We start from the raw sequence: 16,508 nt of genomic DNA, 5'->3' as shown, positions 1-16,508 counted from the left end.
CCTTGGAGGAGGAACTCCTAAGTCTCAATACTAATGCAGTATATGACACTGTTCCACTTCCGAAGGGAGTAAAACCCATCACATCAAAACCTGTGTTCCGGATCAAGTTTGATCAAAACGGAAACATTGAGAGATACAAACTCTGGATTGTTGCACAAGGTTTTACTCAAAGGGAGGGGATTGATTACCAGGAGCTTTTGCTCCGGTTGCAAACTTAGAGTCAATCTGAATTATTCTAGCCCTAGCAGCAAAGTACAACCTAGAACTTGATCAAATGGACGTATCCACAGCTTATCTCAATGGAGAACTTGAAGAAGAACTGTAATGCTTCCTCCAGGGGGTGTTCCTATCCAACCTGGATACTGCTGGAGATTGAAGAAATCCATCTACGGGTTAAAACAAGCTGGTTGTACATGGAACAAAACTTTTGATCGCAAGCTCCAGGAGCTCAGTTTCACAAGACTAAATGCAGAAACATGTCTCTATGTATTCCGGGACAACAAACAAATATGCTTTGTTGTTGTCTATGTAGATGACCTTCTCCTAGGAGCTTCATCCCGAAAATTCATGGATATCACAAAAGCCAAACTCGAATCCATATTCAAAATGCGGGACCTTGGAGAAGCAAAATACATCCTCGGAATAGAAATCCAATGTGATTGTTCAAACAAAACAATATCCCTATTGCAACGCCAATACATTGACACAGTTCTGGAGCGTACTGGAATGAAGAACTGCAAACCAGTATGGACACCAATGGCCCATGGATCAAAACTCCTTGCAAATGCTCCAGGGGAAGATATTGTGCAACATGAGATGCATATTGAACTCAATTGTAGGCTCCCTCATGTATGCCATGCTCGGAACCCGCCCAGACATTGCCTACGTCGTTGGAATACTAAGCAGGCATAGCTCAGCTCCAAGGAGCCATCACTGGGAAGCTGCAAAATGTGTCCTCCAATATCTGAAAGCAACCAGGGACATGGAACTACGATATGATGGCACAGATGTCTCCATGGACATGGATTTCTATGGATATTCAGATGCAGATTGGTCTGGAGACCCAGACACATCTCAATCAACATCAGGGTTTGTCTTTATCACCATCCGAGGAGCAATCTCCTGGACAAGCAAAAGACAAAGCATGGTAGCTTTATCCTCCACGGAGTCAGAGTACATTGGATTGAGCAATGCTGGACAACACCTTGCATGGCTTCAGACATTTTTTGAAGAAATTGGACATGCTCAAAATGGACCTACAACATTGCACTGTGACAATCAAGCAGCTATCATTCTTACACGAGATCCACAGTTCCGTGCTCGCACAAAACACATTCAACGGAAATATCATTTTATCCAAGATGACTTAGTATCAAAGGGAGAGGCAGTAATCAGATACGTTCCTACGGTAGATATGGTTGCAGACATTCTCACTAAACCCCTCACTCATGAAAAACACTGGAAATTCTCTAAAGCTATGGGACTACGGTTGCACTCGAGTGGGAGTAACAAAACCGGATAAACCCAGTCTCTGTTACGATAACACAATTTTCGGACCTCTCCTTTGTTTTTATTCTCCGCTTTAACCTTGTACTTTAGCTTTCATACATAGTGCCACGTGGCACTTCCCCTTTTGTTCAAACTCCTCTTTCTCGCGCTGCGTTGCCTTTCTTCTTATTTTAGACACAACTCTCTCACACAGTGGAGCTGGCCATGCGGGCTAGCCCCCATGACATCATCAGCCACTGTCTCTATCAACTGTATAGTACACATGTACAAACAACCCTGTAGTAGTATATATACCCCAATAGATCCAGGAGACTCCTCAGCGAGTCCTCCTGTTGTTAACCAACAAACTCTCTGCAGCTCAAGAGGTAACCACTCCCCATTCACTACCCTTATAGTGTGTTCTTGTGTGCGCCAGAGTAACTAACTCTTGGTTGTTACATTAGGACTCACTCTTTCTACTCTCTTGCACATTGTGCAAAAAGTCCCACTGGGCACCCGGACTCCAGGGTGAAGGAGATTGGTTATTGGTTGGGAATATCCCGCATAGCAGATAGGTGCGCTCTTCGCGACGGCCTTGTAGTGCTTTGGGAGAAGAACCAAAACCTTTGATACGTGGCCCCCAGCGTTAAGGGGAGTACTTAGCTCAGCAGTCGGTGTGGAACCGCTGTTGATTAGAATTTACATACAAAACTTCACTTTCTCTTTCCTCTGACCAGGCCGGGCACTTGCCTCCGCCAGTCTGGAGAAGGGTTGACAGCTTAGCAAGCGGACCACCCCCTGATAACCGTTTGGACCAGGGTTTAAATACTATAACTTTTATATAAATTTTCAAAATACTATAGTGTGGGTAGTCGGAGATTGAGATCCGATACTCAGCTGGGAAGAGGTAGATCTGCAGATAGCAAGCGGGGACCCCCAGTTACGTTTCTTTTATTACTTTACAAAGAGAACAAGTCGACATGTCGTCGCAACAAGATATCATCAATGCGCTGCTGCATGCCATGCGTACACAGATTGCAACGTTAACCTCGCAACTCGCCAAGCTGCAGACAAACCCTCCTGCGGCAACCCCCTTGGTAGAGAAAAAGTTCAACAAAAAAGTCGAAGTCGTCGCTGACCCTGGTGCCTTCGAAGGAGACAGAGCACAATTTGCCGAGTGGTGGATCAAGCTCCAGATTTGGGTTAAGGCAAATTGGGACGCATTTGCCGACAACTTTGAGGTAGCCGCTGCGGTGCTATCTCGACTAAAAGGACCTGTGGCGGGTCGATACGCCCAAGTTAGATTACAGGAGTGCTACACCGCGGGAGTGTGGCCAACCTGTGACGATCTCAAGAAAGAGATTGAAAAATACTTTAAACCACAAGCTGAGCATGACTGGGCGCGTCAGCAAATCCGTTCCTTCAAACAAGGAAACATGAGGACGGATGACTATGTTACCCAGTTCCTGGCCCTCTCCATCCAAGGAGGGCTTGGTAATGAACATGCAGTAGAACTGCTGGAGCGCAATGTGAACCCCTGCATTGCAGAACAGATCTACTTGCAGGATACAAGAAACGAAAACCTGGCCCTGGCGGCTGAGGGAGTACAACGAATTGGTAGAGCCATGGAGCTTTACCAAATGCACCAAGGTGGCGGGTCCACCACCAAAAACAACACATCCCAGAGGCGCCCTGGGTCATCAAACCATCAAAACCATTCTCACGGGTTCAAGCCGTTTGGGCTGCAACCAGGGCAGGGAGCCCCTATGGATATCGGCGCGGTCCAAGGAGGACAGATGCGCAGATTCCAGGGGAACTGCTATAATTGCGGCCAAGAGGGACACATGTCCCGAGACTGCAGAAAAGGAGCGCAGGCCGCTCAACAAAAAAAATAACCAAGGGCGCCAGGCACGCCAATTAGAGTCCGAGAAACCGGACGATCGGCTCCAGACTCTGGCCGGTCATTCGTACGACAAAATCCGGGCCTTCTTCTACGATCAGCAGGCTGCTGAAATGAAAGCTCAGGGAAAAGAGTTCTGAGCTTAGGTCACTTGGGTGCCTTCGCTCCTATGAACAATGAAGTAAACCACAACAAAGTGGCCCCTGCTCCGGGGTATTGCACGAGCAATAAAGGAAAGACGGGGATGGCTCCCCAAATTGTAAATAAATTTTTAAATTTGTTATCTGAAGTATGTACTTGTATGAAACATTGTGACTGTAATATTTATGATACTACCGCTGCACCAGCGTCTCCCTTGGAGTGTGGCCCCGGCGAGACAAACACTAGGGTGCTTGATTCTGGTAAAAATAAAATAGAAAAACATGTAACTTTCGATACCCCTTCTTCTTCGCTGAAGCCACCCTTTCCCGAAATCCCAAGGCGTGTGTTGATGCACACATATTTATTCCAAAAGGAGATCCGTTTAGACGTTGGTGTCGAAAACCTTGCCCGGGGCATAGTACACCCAACCAGCGCACTGCTTGATTCAGGCGCTAACGGAATCTTCATAGATCAGGCCTGGGCAGAGCAAATTGGACTCCCCCTTGTAAAATTAGATGTATCTATTCCCGTCTATAATGTTGACGGTACGCTGAACACGGGTGGCTGCATCACGCACAATTGTTCTTTTGTGGTCGAATACCAAGGACACAGAGAACGAGTCACCACCGAAGCTACCCAACTAGGGAAGATTAATTTAATCTTGGGCTGGACCTGGCTATTTAAACACAATCCTGAGATCGGCTGGCAGACAGGGGTTGTCACATTGTCACGTTGCCCTCAGGAGTGTGTAAACTTGGGTAAACCAAATCATGTCCGTCACAATGAGCGTCTTGAGAAGATAAACGCTGGTCATGCTTATGAGCTCAGATCTTTAGAAAAGATCGACAATGACAATGATGAGGTAAAACCTGAAGAAGAGATTAAGAGGCTGGTACCTCCCGGGTACCATGACTTCTGGAAAGTCTTTTCAAAACATAAATCAGAGCGCTTCCCAGAGGCTAAGCCTTGGGACCATGCTATAGATTTGAAGGACACCTTCAAACTGAGAAAAGGACACATGATACCACTCTCTGCTCCAGAAAGAGATGAGGTATCAAGTTTCATAGACGAACAGCTTAGGAAGGGTTACATCAGACCTTCCAAAAGCCCTATAACGTCCCCGGTGTTCTTCATTCCTAAAAAGGATGGTAAGAAGCGTATGATTATGGACTATCATTACGTGAATGAGCACACGGTTAAAAATGCGTATCTGCTGCCTTTGATCAGTCAGCTAGTAGACAAATTGGCTGGCGCCAAAATCCTGACGGAGATGGATCTCAGATGGGGGTACAATAATGTACGAATAAAAGAAATAGATGCTTGGAAGGCCACGTTTACGTGCCACCGAGGATCCTTTGAACCCCTCGTTATGTTCTTTGGGTTGATCAATTCACCGGCAACCTTCCAGAGCATGATGACCGAGATCTTTGCGGATATGGAAAACTGTGTCGTCATTTACATTGACAATTTGTTATTATTTATGAAGTCGGACAATGAGGCTGAGCATGACAGGATTGTGCAAGAAGTCCTTTGAAGCTTACAAGAACGGGACCTATTCGTCAAACCCGAAAAATGTAATTTTAAAGTGAAGGAAGTAGACTTCCTTGGTATGATCATAGGCCAGAACAGAATCAGGATGGATCCTGAGAAAGTTCAAGCTATTTTGGATTGGCCAGAACCTACTCGCGTCAAAGGAGTTAGGGCCTTCCTTGGCTTAGGCAATTTCTACTGAAGGTTTATCGAAAACTTCGCAAAAATCACGAGGCCATTGAACGATCTCACAAAAAAGGACATTGTTTGGCACTGGGGCGCCAAGGAACAAGAAGCTTTTGATAAGCTTAAACAGGTGTTTACAACGGCACCCATATTAGCATTTCCAGAATTGGACAAAGAGTTCCGGCTAGAAACCGACTCTTCTGATTTTGCTACTGGGGCTGTTTTGTCAATTAAATGCCCTGACAATCTTTGGAGGCCTTGTGCCTATTTATCACATAGTTTGTCGCCTACAGAGTGCAACTATCAAATTTACGACAAAGAGATGCTGGCCATCATTAGAGCCTTAGAGCACTGGCGGCACTACTTAGAAGGTGCTAGACACCAATTTGAAATTTGGACCGATCATAAGAATCTGGAGTATTTTATGACGGCCCGAGACTTGAACCAAAGACAGGCCCGCTACGCGGTATACTTGTCAAGGTTTAATTATAAATTAATTCACAAGCCTGGAAGCTCTATGGGGAAAGCGGACACTTTGTCCAGAAGAGAGGATCATGCCAACGGCATCGAAGATGACAACAAAGGAGTTACCCTGATAGACCAATCTAGGGTTGCCAATGTTAGAATCGGGCAGGATTCCAATCTTCTGAAAGTCTTCAAGAAAGACATCTCCTCAGAAGAGAAGGCGCACCTTGATGGCAATGAAAACTATTTATGGGAAGATGGGCTCTTCCATTTTAAAGACAAAATCTATGTGCCTGAGTCCGCAAAGATCAAGGCAATAGACAGACATCACGACACTCCAGTGGCTGGGCACCCTGGGTGGCAATGAACAATGGAGTTGATCTCCAGAAACTACATGTGGCCTGGCATGGTCAAAGACGTACAGGAATATGTAAAATCCTGTCTGAGATGTGCCATGGCAAAGAATTCTCATCAACCGCCGGCCAGTAAACTTATGCCGAATCCGATACCAGCTGGTCCCTGGCAGGATATATCGGTTGACTTCACGACGGATCTGCCCGAGTCAAATGGGTATGATTCAGTAATGGTGGTAGTAGATGTAACAACCAAGATAAACTCTGGCACACACAGGAACACACTATAGAGAAAAGAGAAGAGGGAGTGGTTACCCCTTAAGATGCAGTGAGTTAGTTGGTATACAACAGGAGGACTCGCTGAGTCCTTCCCCATGTATTGCTCCCGTATATATACTAAAATGCATGAGGTACTGTACAGTTGTAAATAAAGTTTAAAGTCCGATATCTAGCATGTGACCGGTCATATGATGAGTCTAGACACTGGTCAGGTGATGTGTCACATGACTGGTCATATGACTATGAAAAGTCGAAAATGTAAAGTAAAGTAAATGGTCACATGACTGGTCATGTGACTTGGAAAATAAAAGTAGAAGTACAAAAGTGAAGCATAAGTAGGTGCTGGTATGTCAATTGTAACAGTAGATCGCTTCTCCAAAGAAGTGGTATTCATACCCACCAATAAAACCATTACCGCCGCGGGTACGGCAGATTTATTTAAAGATTTTGTATGGTCTATCCATGGGTTACCAGAAACGTTTATCTCCGACAGAGGACCTCAATTCGCTAGCGAATTTACGAAAGAATTATGCCGGATGCTGGACATCAAACCTAAATTATCAACGGCGTTCCATCCGCAAACTGATGGACAAACGGAGAGACTCAACCAGGAGTTGAAGCAATACCTCCGTATATTTATTAATGACAGACAGACGGATTGGGCCAAGTGGCTAAAGATAGCCCAGTTCTCTTATAATATCAAACAGTCGTCGGCTACAGGAAAGGCACCATTCGAGGTTACTAGATTGTACCTCCCCAGAATGGGTGTAGAACCTGGCAAAAGCAAGAACAAGGCTGCTGGGAACATGGCCAAAGACATGAAATCTGTTTTAGACGAAATGCGCAAGGCGCTATTCAAAACTGCAGAGCAGATGAAAAACAGGGCAGAGCGTAGACGCTCTAAAGCCCCTGACTACAAGGTCGGCAACCTGGTCTGGTTAGATACCGACCATTTAAAGTTAAAAGATCGGCAGTCTAGAAAACTGACCGAAAAATGGATTGGCCCTTACCGGATTAAGGAAGTCAAACCCAACGCAGTGGAGCTGGAACTCCCAAAACGAATGAGGGTAGTACCCACGGTCAAAATTAGCCGTGTAAAACCCTACAAAGGGCCGCTGCCGGGACAGTGTGTAGACCGGCCCGGACCGGTTGTAGTCACCCAGGAAGGTGAAGAAGAGTTCGAAGTCGAACAAGTGGTGGATGTATGCTTGAAGCGTGGCAAATTAGAGTTCCTAGTCCTATGGAAGGGCTATGGAGACGAGGACAGAACGTGGGAACCAGAAGCCCATCTGGAAAACTCCCGCAATGCTGTTCAAGAATTTTATTCTAAGAACCCCTCAGCTCCTAGGAAGCTTAGAGGCATGGACTCAAAACTTTTTAATTCCCTTTTTCAACCTATGCCTGAAAATTTAACTACCACCTCCGGTATTTGGTCGAGCCTGGAAGTCGAGCCTTAGAAGGGGGGTAGTGTTACGATAACACAATTTTCAGACCTCTCCTTTATTTTTATTCTCCGCTTTAACCTTGTACTTTAGCTTTCATACATAATGCCACGTGGCACTTCCCCTTTTGTTCAAACTCCTCTTTCTCGCGCTGCGTTGCCTTTCTTCTTATTTTAGACACAACTCTCTCACACAGTGGAGCTGGCCATGCGGGCTAGCCCCCATGACATCATCAGCCACTGTCTCTATCAACTGTATAGTACACATGTACAAACAACCCTGTAGTAGTATATATACCCCAATAGATCCAGGAGACTCCTCAGCGAGTCCTCCTGTTGTTAACCAACAAACTCTCTGCAGCTCAAGGGGTAACCACTCCCCATTCACTACCCTTATAGTGTGTTCTTGTGTGCGCCAGAGTAACTAACTCTTGGTTGTTACAGTCTCTGCCGAAGCAGCCATTGTTCTCCATGGAGCATAGCCACCACTCCATGGAGTAACCATTGTTCTCCTAGGAGCACAATTGTACTCCTAGGAGTCATTATACTGTAGCGAGTAGCACCTCCGACTATAAGTAGTAGGGGGTTTAGTATAGAAATACCTCAGTCGTTTCTATAGCCTCTTGGGCAGCGGCTGAGGTATGTTACATTACATTTATTAGAGATCACCTTAAACTAACATCTATTGTAGTTTCACATAGGTAAATAATATAGTTGTTTCTATAGCCTCTTGGGCAGCAGCTGAGTTTCACATAGGTTTATTAGGGTTCTCTCAAGGCTACCAGAGGTTATCACGAGCCCATCTGACTGATATTTTCGATCACATTGATATTGAATTATCAAGGTACAGGTACACTACTATGATAGTACTTTTAGAATGCTATAAATGTAGAAATTATATTATGTAAGCGAACTTGGGAGCTTCACCCGAAGATTTACTCTGTGATTATAACTGGCTTTTTGTGGCCACCATTGTTTTTTCACATGATATTTACGTATATTTGTTATATAAGAAGCTTTGTATTTACATTGTTACGGCATTTGTTTGCCCAAAGGAATCCTTCTCCCACACCTGTTCCCGCGCCCTGAGGGGCTGATCAGTTCCAGAGCCATTGAGGCTCAGCCAAACATCAGGAAATTGGTGAAGGTTGCACAATACATTATATAACACTATAATGACTGGTTAGATACAATCTATAATATCATCCTGATGTACAATATAATAACATTCTATATGTACTGGCAGAGTTTATTGTTGGATATTCGGTCCTGTGTCCTGTCTTTTGTCACGCTTTTGCAAGGTGTGACTAAATGTGACTAAATATGATATTGCCACCGTGACCTACAGTCTTTCATCTCGTTTCAAACGGACTCTCTGAGAGCTGTTATAGTCTTTTTTTCTGCATGCTTTCCGTCACTCTGAGGCCCACTCAGCTGAGGTCCGTCACCAGACGGTTTGCTTCGTCTAAAGCTCGCGCCCAACGTGATGCAAAGATGCGCTCCCTTGTATCATTGTACCACCAGTCTGAAACTTTCATAACACCAGAAAACCTTTCAGAAGTCATCGACGACGTATTCGTACGCCGGCACTCTCCAACCTCCAACTTACACAAGGAGCACACTCTGGTTGATCTAATGATGGTGGCAAAGACACGGCGGGCACAACCAAAATATTTCTTTGGGTATGAATCACAATCGACTATAGACACGGGTAGCATGGGTCCTGGATGGGATGAAAGCAAGACAGACAGGCGAGATAGGATACGAGAGGCGCTGTTAGGGACAGATTCCAAACAAAGACCATCATGGTCTGTGTTGAAGGAAGAGGCGAAGAGGGTAGAGGAGCAGCTTGAGCATGATCGTCCGTATCATCGTGGATGAGAGCCTATGACTTAAAACGTTCGTGTATTTTGTGGTCTTGCTCCTTTCCATTTGGGTTGTATTGATTAGTTATGCATAATTACAGGTCACACCGGGTGTTTCTCGAAGGAGGATTTGGGGCTTCGCTACCGTATTTTAGTAGAGCCCGAACCTTCATTTTTGGATATAATGATAGAGGTCGTGAGTTAAGTATATACTTGCTGCGGTTGAAGCGGCTCATCTTAGGTCATGGGCTATCCAGCGTGGGTTCTGAAAAGATGTAGGAGGAGGAATGGAGTGTGTGCCAAGTGCTGGGATGCTTCCCTGGTTGTTCAGCTTTCCGCAAAGAGTGGTAGTTGCGCATTAACGACTCTACCAACAATGTTTAAAACATCAGTCTAGTATACTTATTTCCTTGAGTACTGCAAGATAAGTAGTTCCGGGCGCCCGTGGCCATAGGACGGCAGACGGAGTGCCATCATGACGTGTTCCGGCTTGGCCGCGAATCCGCTATAAAAGGTTCTCACCCGCCCATCTTATCTGATAAAAGAAGTTTAGTGCCCCGTAACATCCTTGCCTGCTTTTCCTCCTCCTCTGCGCTTGCCTACCTCCCTTTCTTTACGTCCTGCCACCATGAGTGTACTTGGAAAACTCAGAAATTTCGTTTGGGGCCCTGCCGACACGCAGTATATCGTCAATGACCTTACTTCGCTGTCCGTACCAGTGAGCAATGCCGACTGCAGAAACTGCGCAGACCCTTGTGATCAGGGTGTGTCGAAATGTTGCCTCGTCTTCACTTGTGCATGCCTTACTAAACATCTATTGTAGAGCACAGTGATTACTCAAAGCGAATGCATGTAGATATGGATTCAGATATGTATGGCTCAGTCAAACCTTATCGCAGACAGGTACACTACTCCCTCCGAATCTACCACGTCCATGAGCCCATTTTCTCACACAAATCTTAAAGGTTATCATTTCAACTGGAAAGTACGACTGGGACAGTGAAATCACTGACACCAAGGGCACTCTTGCCGCTCATCTACTCCACGTAAATGACACTCTGGGAGCTGCCAAGAAAGGACCAAAGCAGAACGGAAGAAAATCTCGTGGCATATTTGAACAGTCTGATGCTCAGAGACTCTCCATTCTCAATGGAAGCCATAACACCATTTGTGACGATCCTACCAAGGAGACCGTCATCGTCTTCCCTGATTTCAAAATCGTCGCCCAAGTTCCTCGCTCGCAAGAGGGAGCAGAGCATTTTTGGGATGATTCACTCGACCCCTCATATGGTAGAGCTGGGGTCCCACAGGAAAAATCAGAGCTCAAGTCATGGGTTTTACCCTACTCCTGTGTAATCATGCTATGTACGAGCTATGTTTGTTGCTGTCACCCACAGGTGTCATTAATTATCGGCGAAATTCCAGGTTCCCATAAGAGAAGAGATAAACGTTGTCACATAACTGCACCCATTTTAGCGGAAAGTAAGTTAAAACGCATTTGTTGTTCGTGCTCCTGTCCAATATATTTCTCGATACAGCATTTACCCAGTATTTGGAGAAAGAAGGATGGGAGGTGCATACTCAGCTCGAGGATGTGTCGCACACCACTCCTCTGGAGATGACAGAAGCGGGTAAATCTCAAGAGGAGAAGGAGGAATCTTTTATAGCTCATCTTAAAACGCTTCCCGATGAGCACAAGGTACTCATCGTTCGTACGTCACATTTCGGAGGCCATAAGTTTGCCGGAAATTGTGTTGTGTGTATCCTTCCTTCCTATATGGCTCGAATCTCTGAATCCTGATCATTCTCTTCTCGGGATAGATTCATACTCCAAGCGGCTCGAGTATCTGGTATGGACGGGTGACGCCTCACGAGGTTGAGTCCATCGTGAAGAATACGATCATCAATGGAAAGGTACTACCTACTATTCTTCGCGGTGGACTTAACCTTTCTCGCCCAGGCTGCAGTAGCGTTTACGACTGGTAACGAGAATGTAAAGGGACTCTTGATGACTTGCGAACTCCATATACCATAGTTTTAGCTACCGATTATCATAGATCTATCCAGATGATGTGCATCTGGACTTTTTTTTTTTTTTTTTTTTTGGGCAACAGTGTTTCAATTGAATTGGTGTGTTCGTTTCTGAGTTTGTGTGATCGTACAAACCACTGCTTGCAATTTCAAGATTATTACAAAATTTACGTATGGTAATATAGAAAACACAGAATTGCGTAGAATAGATGCTCCATAAAAAAAAAGTAGCTTGACGCCTATCAAGGGCATACAAATGTAAGTTGTGGGGATCAGCAGCATGACTGAAAAATTACAATTGTGTCAATGGAAGAATAAAGAAAGCGTTGGATGGGGGTAAGCGCTGACTTGAGATGAACAAGAAAATGCAGAAGCGGGTGTGGTTTGCTATGCACGTAACATGCAGATAAATCCATTTCCCAGCAACGCAATAGCATAGATAGTCTGCAGTTTAGAAAAGGAAGTAAAAATGATAGCGCCCACGGTAATAGCAACCGACAATTATTAAACACGCATATCTTCATCCACAACGCCTTGCCGCCTGGCAGTCGAATACCTACCCGCAAAATTATCTTCATCCTCAAATTCGTCTTCCGTTGTCGGCTCCTGCGTCTCTTCATCATCCACAGCCTCGTCATCTCCCACCACTCCACTATGTCCTAAAATTCCGTTGGGAGTGACCACGCTCTCCCCAGAATATGTGAATCCGCGGAAGTTCTCCTGCACACTGTTAGTCAGTGGACTACCAGCGGCCTCTTTCTTCTTCTTTTTCGATATCTGTATGCCCTGGCTCCGGCTCGCATTCACTTGAGTCGGGAGGCCGAGAGGGGTGATCGGGCTGATGCCATTCTTGTCACTCCCTAAAGGCCCGTTCGGCGTATGCACAAAACCTGACACAGTTATCGACCGCGAGGTCCAATCCTCTGATGGATCTTCCTCGTCCAAATCCATATGATCAACTCCAACTTCCCGGATATCTGCTGTGGTAAACTCAGGATCAAAGTTTGCCGTCGACTCATCCGACTCGACAACAGGTTTGAATGGTGGAGTGACTTGCTTGAGCGACAGTGCTTGCCAATCTATAGACTTGAAGAATGGATGCTCTTTCAAATCTGCTGCATCACGCTGCGCACCGAGGCGATGCTTCGGATTCCGGTTCAGGAGCTATAGACATGCGGGAAGACAAAAGAGGAAAGGGAGAGGTCATAAGAAGCTAGAAATCCGGAAAGAAGCATGTCACTTACCCCTTTTACGAATTGCTTCCCATCTTCGCTGATAACGTTTCGCGGGAACCTTATCTTTCCGAAGCATATGTTCTTGTACATTTGTTGCGTATCCTCTGCATAAAAAGGACTCCAGCCGCAACACATCTCGAACAACAAAACACCGAGTGACCAGAAATCAACTAGTTTTGAGTATCCATGTTCGTCTAGAAGCACCTCTGGAGCCAGATACTCTGTAGTCCCGCAAAACGTGGTGGTTAGCTCATCTGACCGGAGATCGGCTTTGGAAAGGCCAAAATCACACAGTGCAAGATGGCCTGTCGCGTCTAACAAGATATTTTCGGGTTTCAAATCACTGCGCAACGTTACATTAAGTAAAGATAAGTAAGCTGATGGCAATATGATCGGAAAAAACGTACCGATAAACAATATTGTACTTGTGTAGATGCTCTAATGCCAGGATCAGCTCGGCGATGTAGAATCGTGCCCGTTCCTCGCTAAATCGAGTTTCTTTTTGCAGATGCCAAAACAATTCGCCTCCGCTCTTGAAGTCGGTCACCAAGTACAGATCCGCATCGGTTTGAAAGCTGAACTTGAGACCAACGAGGAAAGGGGACTCTAGCGAACGTTGTAATATCTTGCGTTCGCCAATCGTATGTGCGACTTCCTTCTTGGCCACGATCTCCTTTTTCGATAGGACCTTCATTGCGTATATACGCTTAGTATCCCTCTTCCGCACTTGAAACACTTTGCCGAATGTCCCTCGGCCGATAAGCTTTAAAAACTCGAAATCTCTTGGAGTAAGTGCGCGCTTGGTCTGATCACGTGCCACGGTTAAGTCGAAAAAGGCCAGGGTGAGAAACATGAGGCTGAATCACGTACCTTGTACTGCTCGAACGTGACTTGTACACGCATCTCACCGCTTACAATCTCATTCTCGAACGGCCGGAGCCTACAAAAAAGACACCGATAAAAATCAGTCATGATAGTCCCAGGACAGCTCACAAAGATAGCAGAATGGAGCCATGTTACGTACTTGTACCACTGGTCCACGGTGTGATCATGAACGAGAGCGGGCTTGATTTGAACTGTGCCCAGAAAGCCGTGGTCTTCTACGGCACGATCGTATACATTGAATGTAATGAGGGATTCCTCGGAAGTAACGTCACTGGACGAGACCGTCATCAAAGATCAAAATGAGCTTCTTTCTTAAGGATATGATGTAAAGATATCTCACAATGACACCTCGTGTTTCCACACAGGGTTGTGTGCAGATAAACGACCAAATAAACCATTTGCAGACCCGGGGGCTGCTGCGGGAGATATTGGCGGTTTCCCCGACGATGAGAGTGATGAGGCTGGAGTGCTTCCGGCACTGGATTTGCCCCGCTTTGCTGTGTCGACAGGACCTCTCGAGCCGATGGCAGTAAGAGCTGACAGAGCATTTGAAGAGCTGACTCTAGAAAGAGCCGTGGCAATTCCCTTGACCTCCTTGTCCGTTTCATCGGTGGGGTCTCGACTGACGAACTCGTTCTGCTCGAACTGGACGACGACATAGGGACGAGCATTTATCGATGAGATGTTTAAGGAACGTGCGGAGATGAGTTTAACGTGGATCTGGCCCTTTGAAGTGCCTGTTGGTGGTGCTGGAGTGGTGGTGCAAGCTGAGGGGGTTGTTCGCAGCGAGGTGGACGATGACGATGGCGTTGAGGACTTATTTGACATTGATGAATGCTTTGAAGATGGAGGCTGGCGCATGTTAAAATCGGGAGCATGAAGGGTCAAGTGGGTGGTAGGAAGACCAGCGGCAAAATTACCGAGAGGAGGGGTTAGGGGGCCTAGCCCACCTGGCGGCGTGAGATCAGCTACGGCGAGGGCCGAAGTCGTATTCGCAGTGTGCGTATTCAGCAAATGGTGGTGGTAAGACTGCCCCAGCGTTGGCGTTTGCTGTCCCGGCGTTGGCTGGCTCGATGGCGAAGGCGGCACATCAAATGGATTGGGGCGTTCCTGTCCATTGGGTCCAGCGCGTGGAGTGAGCTGGTCGTTGATGCCAGGACTGATACTGGGCCACAGCTTGATCATGGCTTTCGGCAGAAGAAAAGACGAGGCTGAGAGTAACGATGGCGAGCTCGAGAACGACGATGGCGATGACCTCGATGACGATGACGGTGGTGGTGGTGGTTGTAGAGGTTGATTATGATTAGAGGGGGCCAGTGATGGATTGGAACCGGTTCCAGTTGCCCGAGATTTCTTCGAAGCTGGGACCTGTGGAGCGAGGGTCATCTGCATTCCGAGTATATCTTTCGGTTACCCGCGAGGTGGAGCAGGACAAGAAGAGAAAAGACACTCTGAATGTAAGCCTTTGCCTTTAAAACAGCTCTTGTCGCTGTCGGCCGCAGTGACCAACGTGTAGACAACACCGCCCGCCGGCATAGCTGCCGCTACCCGAGCACATCTTTATTTTATTATTCAAATCCTTGCATAATAACATGTTCCATTTCACAAATCATTGATGAAAACAAATGCCATCGATCGTCGCCAAACGTCGCGCTGGTCTCGAACCTTTCTAACATTTCTATATGCAAATTTTGTGATCATCTCAAACAGATTTATTTCCCCCAGATTGCTCTTCGGATGAGGCTGCATGCTCCACCTCAGCCGCCTGTGATTTTGCCGTCTCTCGCAGATACTCTTGAGCCCACCGGAGAAATCTCATTCCTCCTCCAATCATCGCCCCGATAACGAGGGTGCGACCTGTCGTTCTCCAGGGCAGTCGGTCTAGATGAAAACATACAAGTCTAGACTCAACAGCAACAACAAAAGACAATCAGAACAACTCACACACGGCTGAAAAGACCCCTGCAGTGCCTATCCCCGCTCCAAACTCACTCACATCGTTCAACCCTATTCTTTGTAGTCCGTCCTCGATACCAACCCACCCCAGAGCTGTCAATGCCAGTTTCGATCCGTCGACTCCCGCTGCTTTCAGTCCTCCTTGCATTCTTCGGTAGTTCTTGGTCTTGTTGTAAAAATACCATCCTCGTACTGTCGTTGGAGGCCGGTGTGCATTTTCTGCAAGAAAGCGAAGGGCTGCCAGGCGTGAACCTCGAACCATTCCAATGAGGGTTCCGACCACTGCAGCTGAGGCAGGTAATATGAAGTACCGCGACGTAACTGTATCAGTTATGTCTATAGGTCCATTATCGTCTGTTTCTGTATCATAGGTAGACATTATGTCAATACAATGTAGGACTGTCAAGCCTCCAAGACTGTTTCGTCGTCACATCTGTGGAGAACAAACAGTCCAACGCTACTACATAGTCAGACCCTAACCCTAAAATAGTTTCTCCAATTCTAGCCACAGAAAAGAGTATCGATGATCATCCGCAGGAAGTTTGATAGCAAGGGAAAAACTAGGTCTTATTATGAAAGTAATATGATAGTATACTTAGGACAAGATATGGCTATCGTCTATTAGGGTGACGTAGAGAGATCAGAGGATTCGTGTCACTAACTGCCTGTTGTGAGCTCAAGAAATACGGTGTACCACACCATCTAACCAAGAGCAATACAGAAACACTTTCAGCACTGGCGTCGTGATGTCCT

General features: G+C 46.2%; 6 protein-coding genes across 6 annotated transcripts; 4 read left to right on the top strand and 2 right to left on the bottom strand.

The window, feature by feature from the left end:
- Positions 1–2,468: 2,468 nt before the first annotated feature.
- Positions 2,469–3,528, top strand: SERLADRAFT_435140 (uncharacterized protein; the record flags this gene model as incomplete). The annotated part of the gene is made up of 2 exons (XM_007315394.1): positions 2,469–3,269; positions 3,325–3,528. 2 exons carry the CDS (start codon positions 2,469–2,471, stop codon positions 3,526–3,528), a joined length of 1,005 nt encoding a protein of 334 aa, XP_007315456.1.
- Positions 3,529–9,129: 5,601 nt separating this feature from the next.
- On the top strand, positions 9,130–10,057 carry SERLADRAFT_460640 (uncharacterized protein; the record flags this gene model as incomplete). The annotated part of the gene is made up of 2 exons (XM_007315393.1): positions 9,130–9,682; positions 9,750–10,057. One exon carries the CDS (start codon positions 9,188–9,190, stop codon positions 9,662–9,664), a length of 477 nt encoding a protein of 158 aa, XP_007315455.1.
- Positions 10,058–10,276: 219 nt separating this feature from the next.
- On the top strand, positions 10,277–11,634 carry SERLADRAFT_347058 (uncharacterized protein; the record flags this gene model as incomplete). Its single annotated transcript, XM_007315392.1, has 5 exons — positions 10,277–10,432; positions 10,614–11,013; positions 11,074–11,130; positions 11,187–11,401; positions 11,470–11,634. 5 exons carry the CDS (start codon positions 10,277–10,279, stop codon positions 11,632–11,634), a joined length of 993 nt encoding a protein of 330 aa, XP_007315454.1.
- Positions 11,635–12,183: 549 nt separating this feature from the next.
- On the bottom strand, positions 12,184–14,627 carry SERLADRAFT_347000 (uncharacterized protein; the record flags this gene model as incomplete). The annotated part of the gene is made up of 6 exons (XM_007315391.1): positions 12,184–12,843; positions 12,924–13,257; positions 13,322–13,719; positions 13,785–13,854; positions 13,939–14,070; positions 14,140–14,627. The coding sequence occupies 6 exons, from the start codon at positions 14,625–14,627 to the stop codon at positions 12,184–12,186; spliced, it is 2,082 nt and encodes a 693-aa protein (XP_007315453.1).
- Positions 14,628–14,893: 266 nt separating this feature from the next.
- Positions 14,894–15,274, top strand: SERLADRAFT_382050 (uncharacterized protein; the record flags this gene model as incomplete). Its single annotated transcript, XM_007315390.1, has 1 exon — positions 14,894–15,274. A coding segment is annotated over one exon (166 nt), but the record flags the coding sequence as incomplete, so codon positions are not given.
- Positions 15,275–15,373: 99 nt separating this feature from the next.
- SERLADRAFT_382045 (uncharacterized protein) lies at positions 15,374–16,192 on the bottom strand (the record flags this gene model as incomplete). The annotated part of the gene is made up of 2 exons (XM_007315389.1): positions 15,374–15,680; positions 15,744–16,192. 2 exons carry the CDS (start codon positions 16,132–16,134, stop codon positions 15,502–15,504), a joined length of 570 nt encoding a protein of 189 aa, XP_007315451.1.
- Between the last annotated feature and the right edge of the window lie 316 nt (positions 16,193–16,508).

The sequence above is a fragment of the Serpula lacrymans genome (genome assembly GCF_000218685.1).
Source record: "Serpula lacrymans var. lacrymans S7.9 unplaced genomic scaffold SERLAscaffold_4, whole genome shotgun sequence".
Lineage (NCBI taxonomy): Eukaryota > Fungi > Basidiomycota > Agaricomycetes > Boletales > Serpulaceae > Serpula > Serpula lacrymans.
This window is presented reverse-complemented; position numbering and strand designations above follow the sequence as displayed.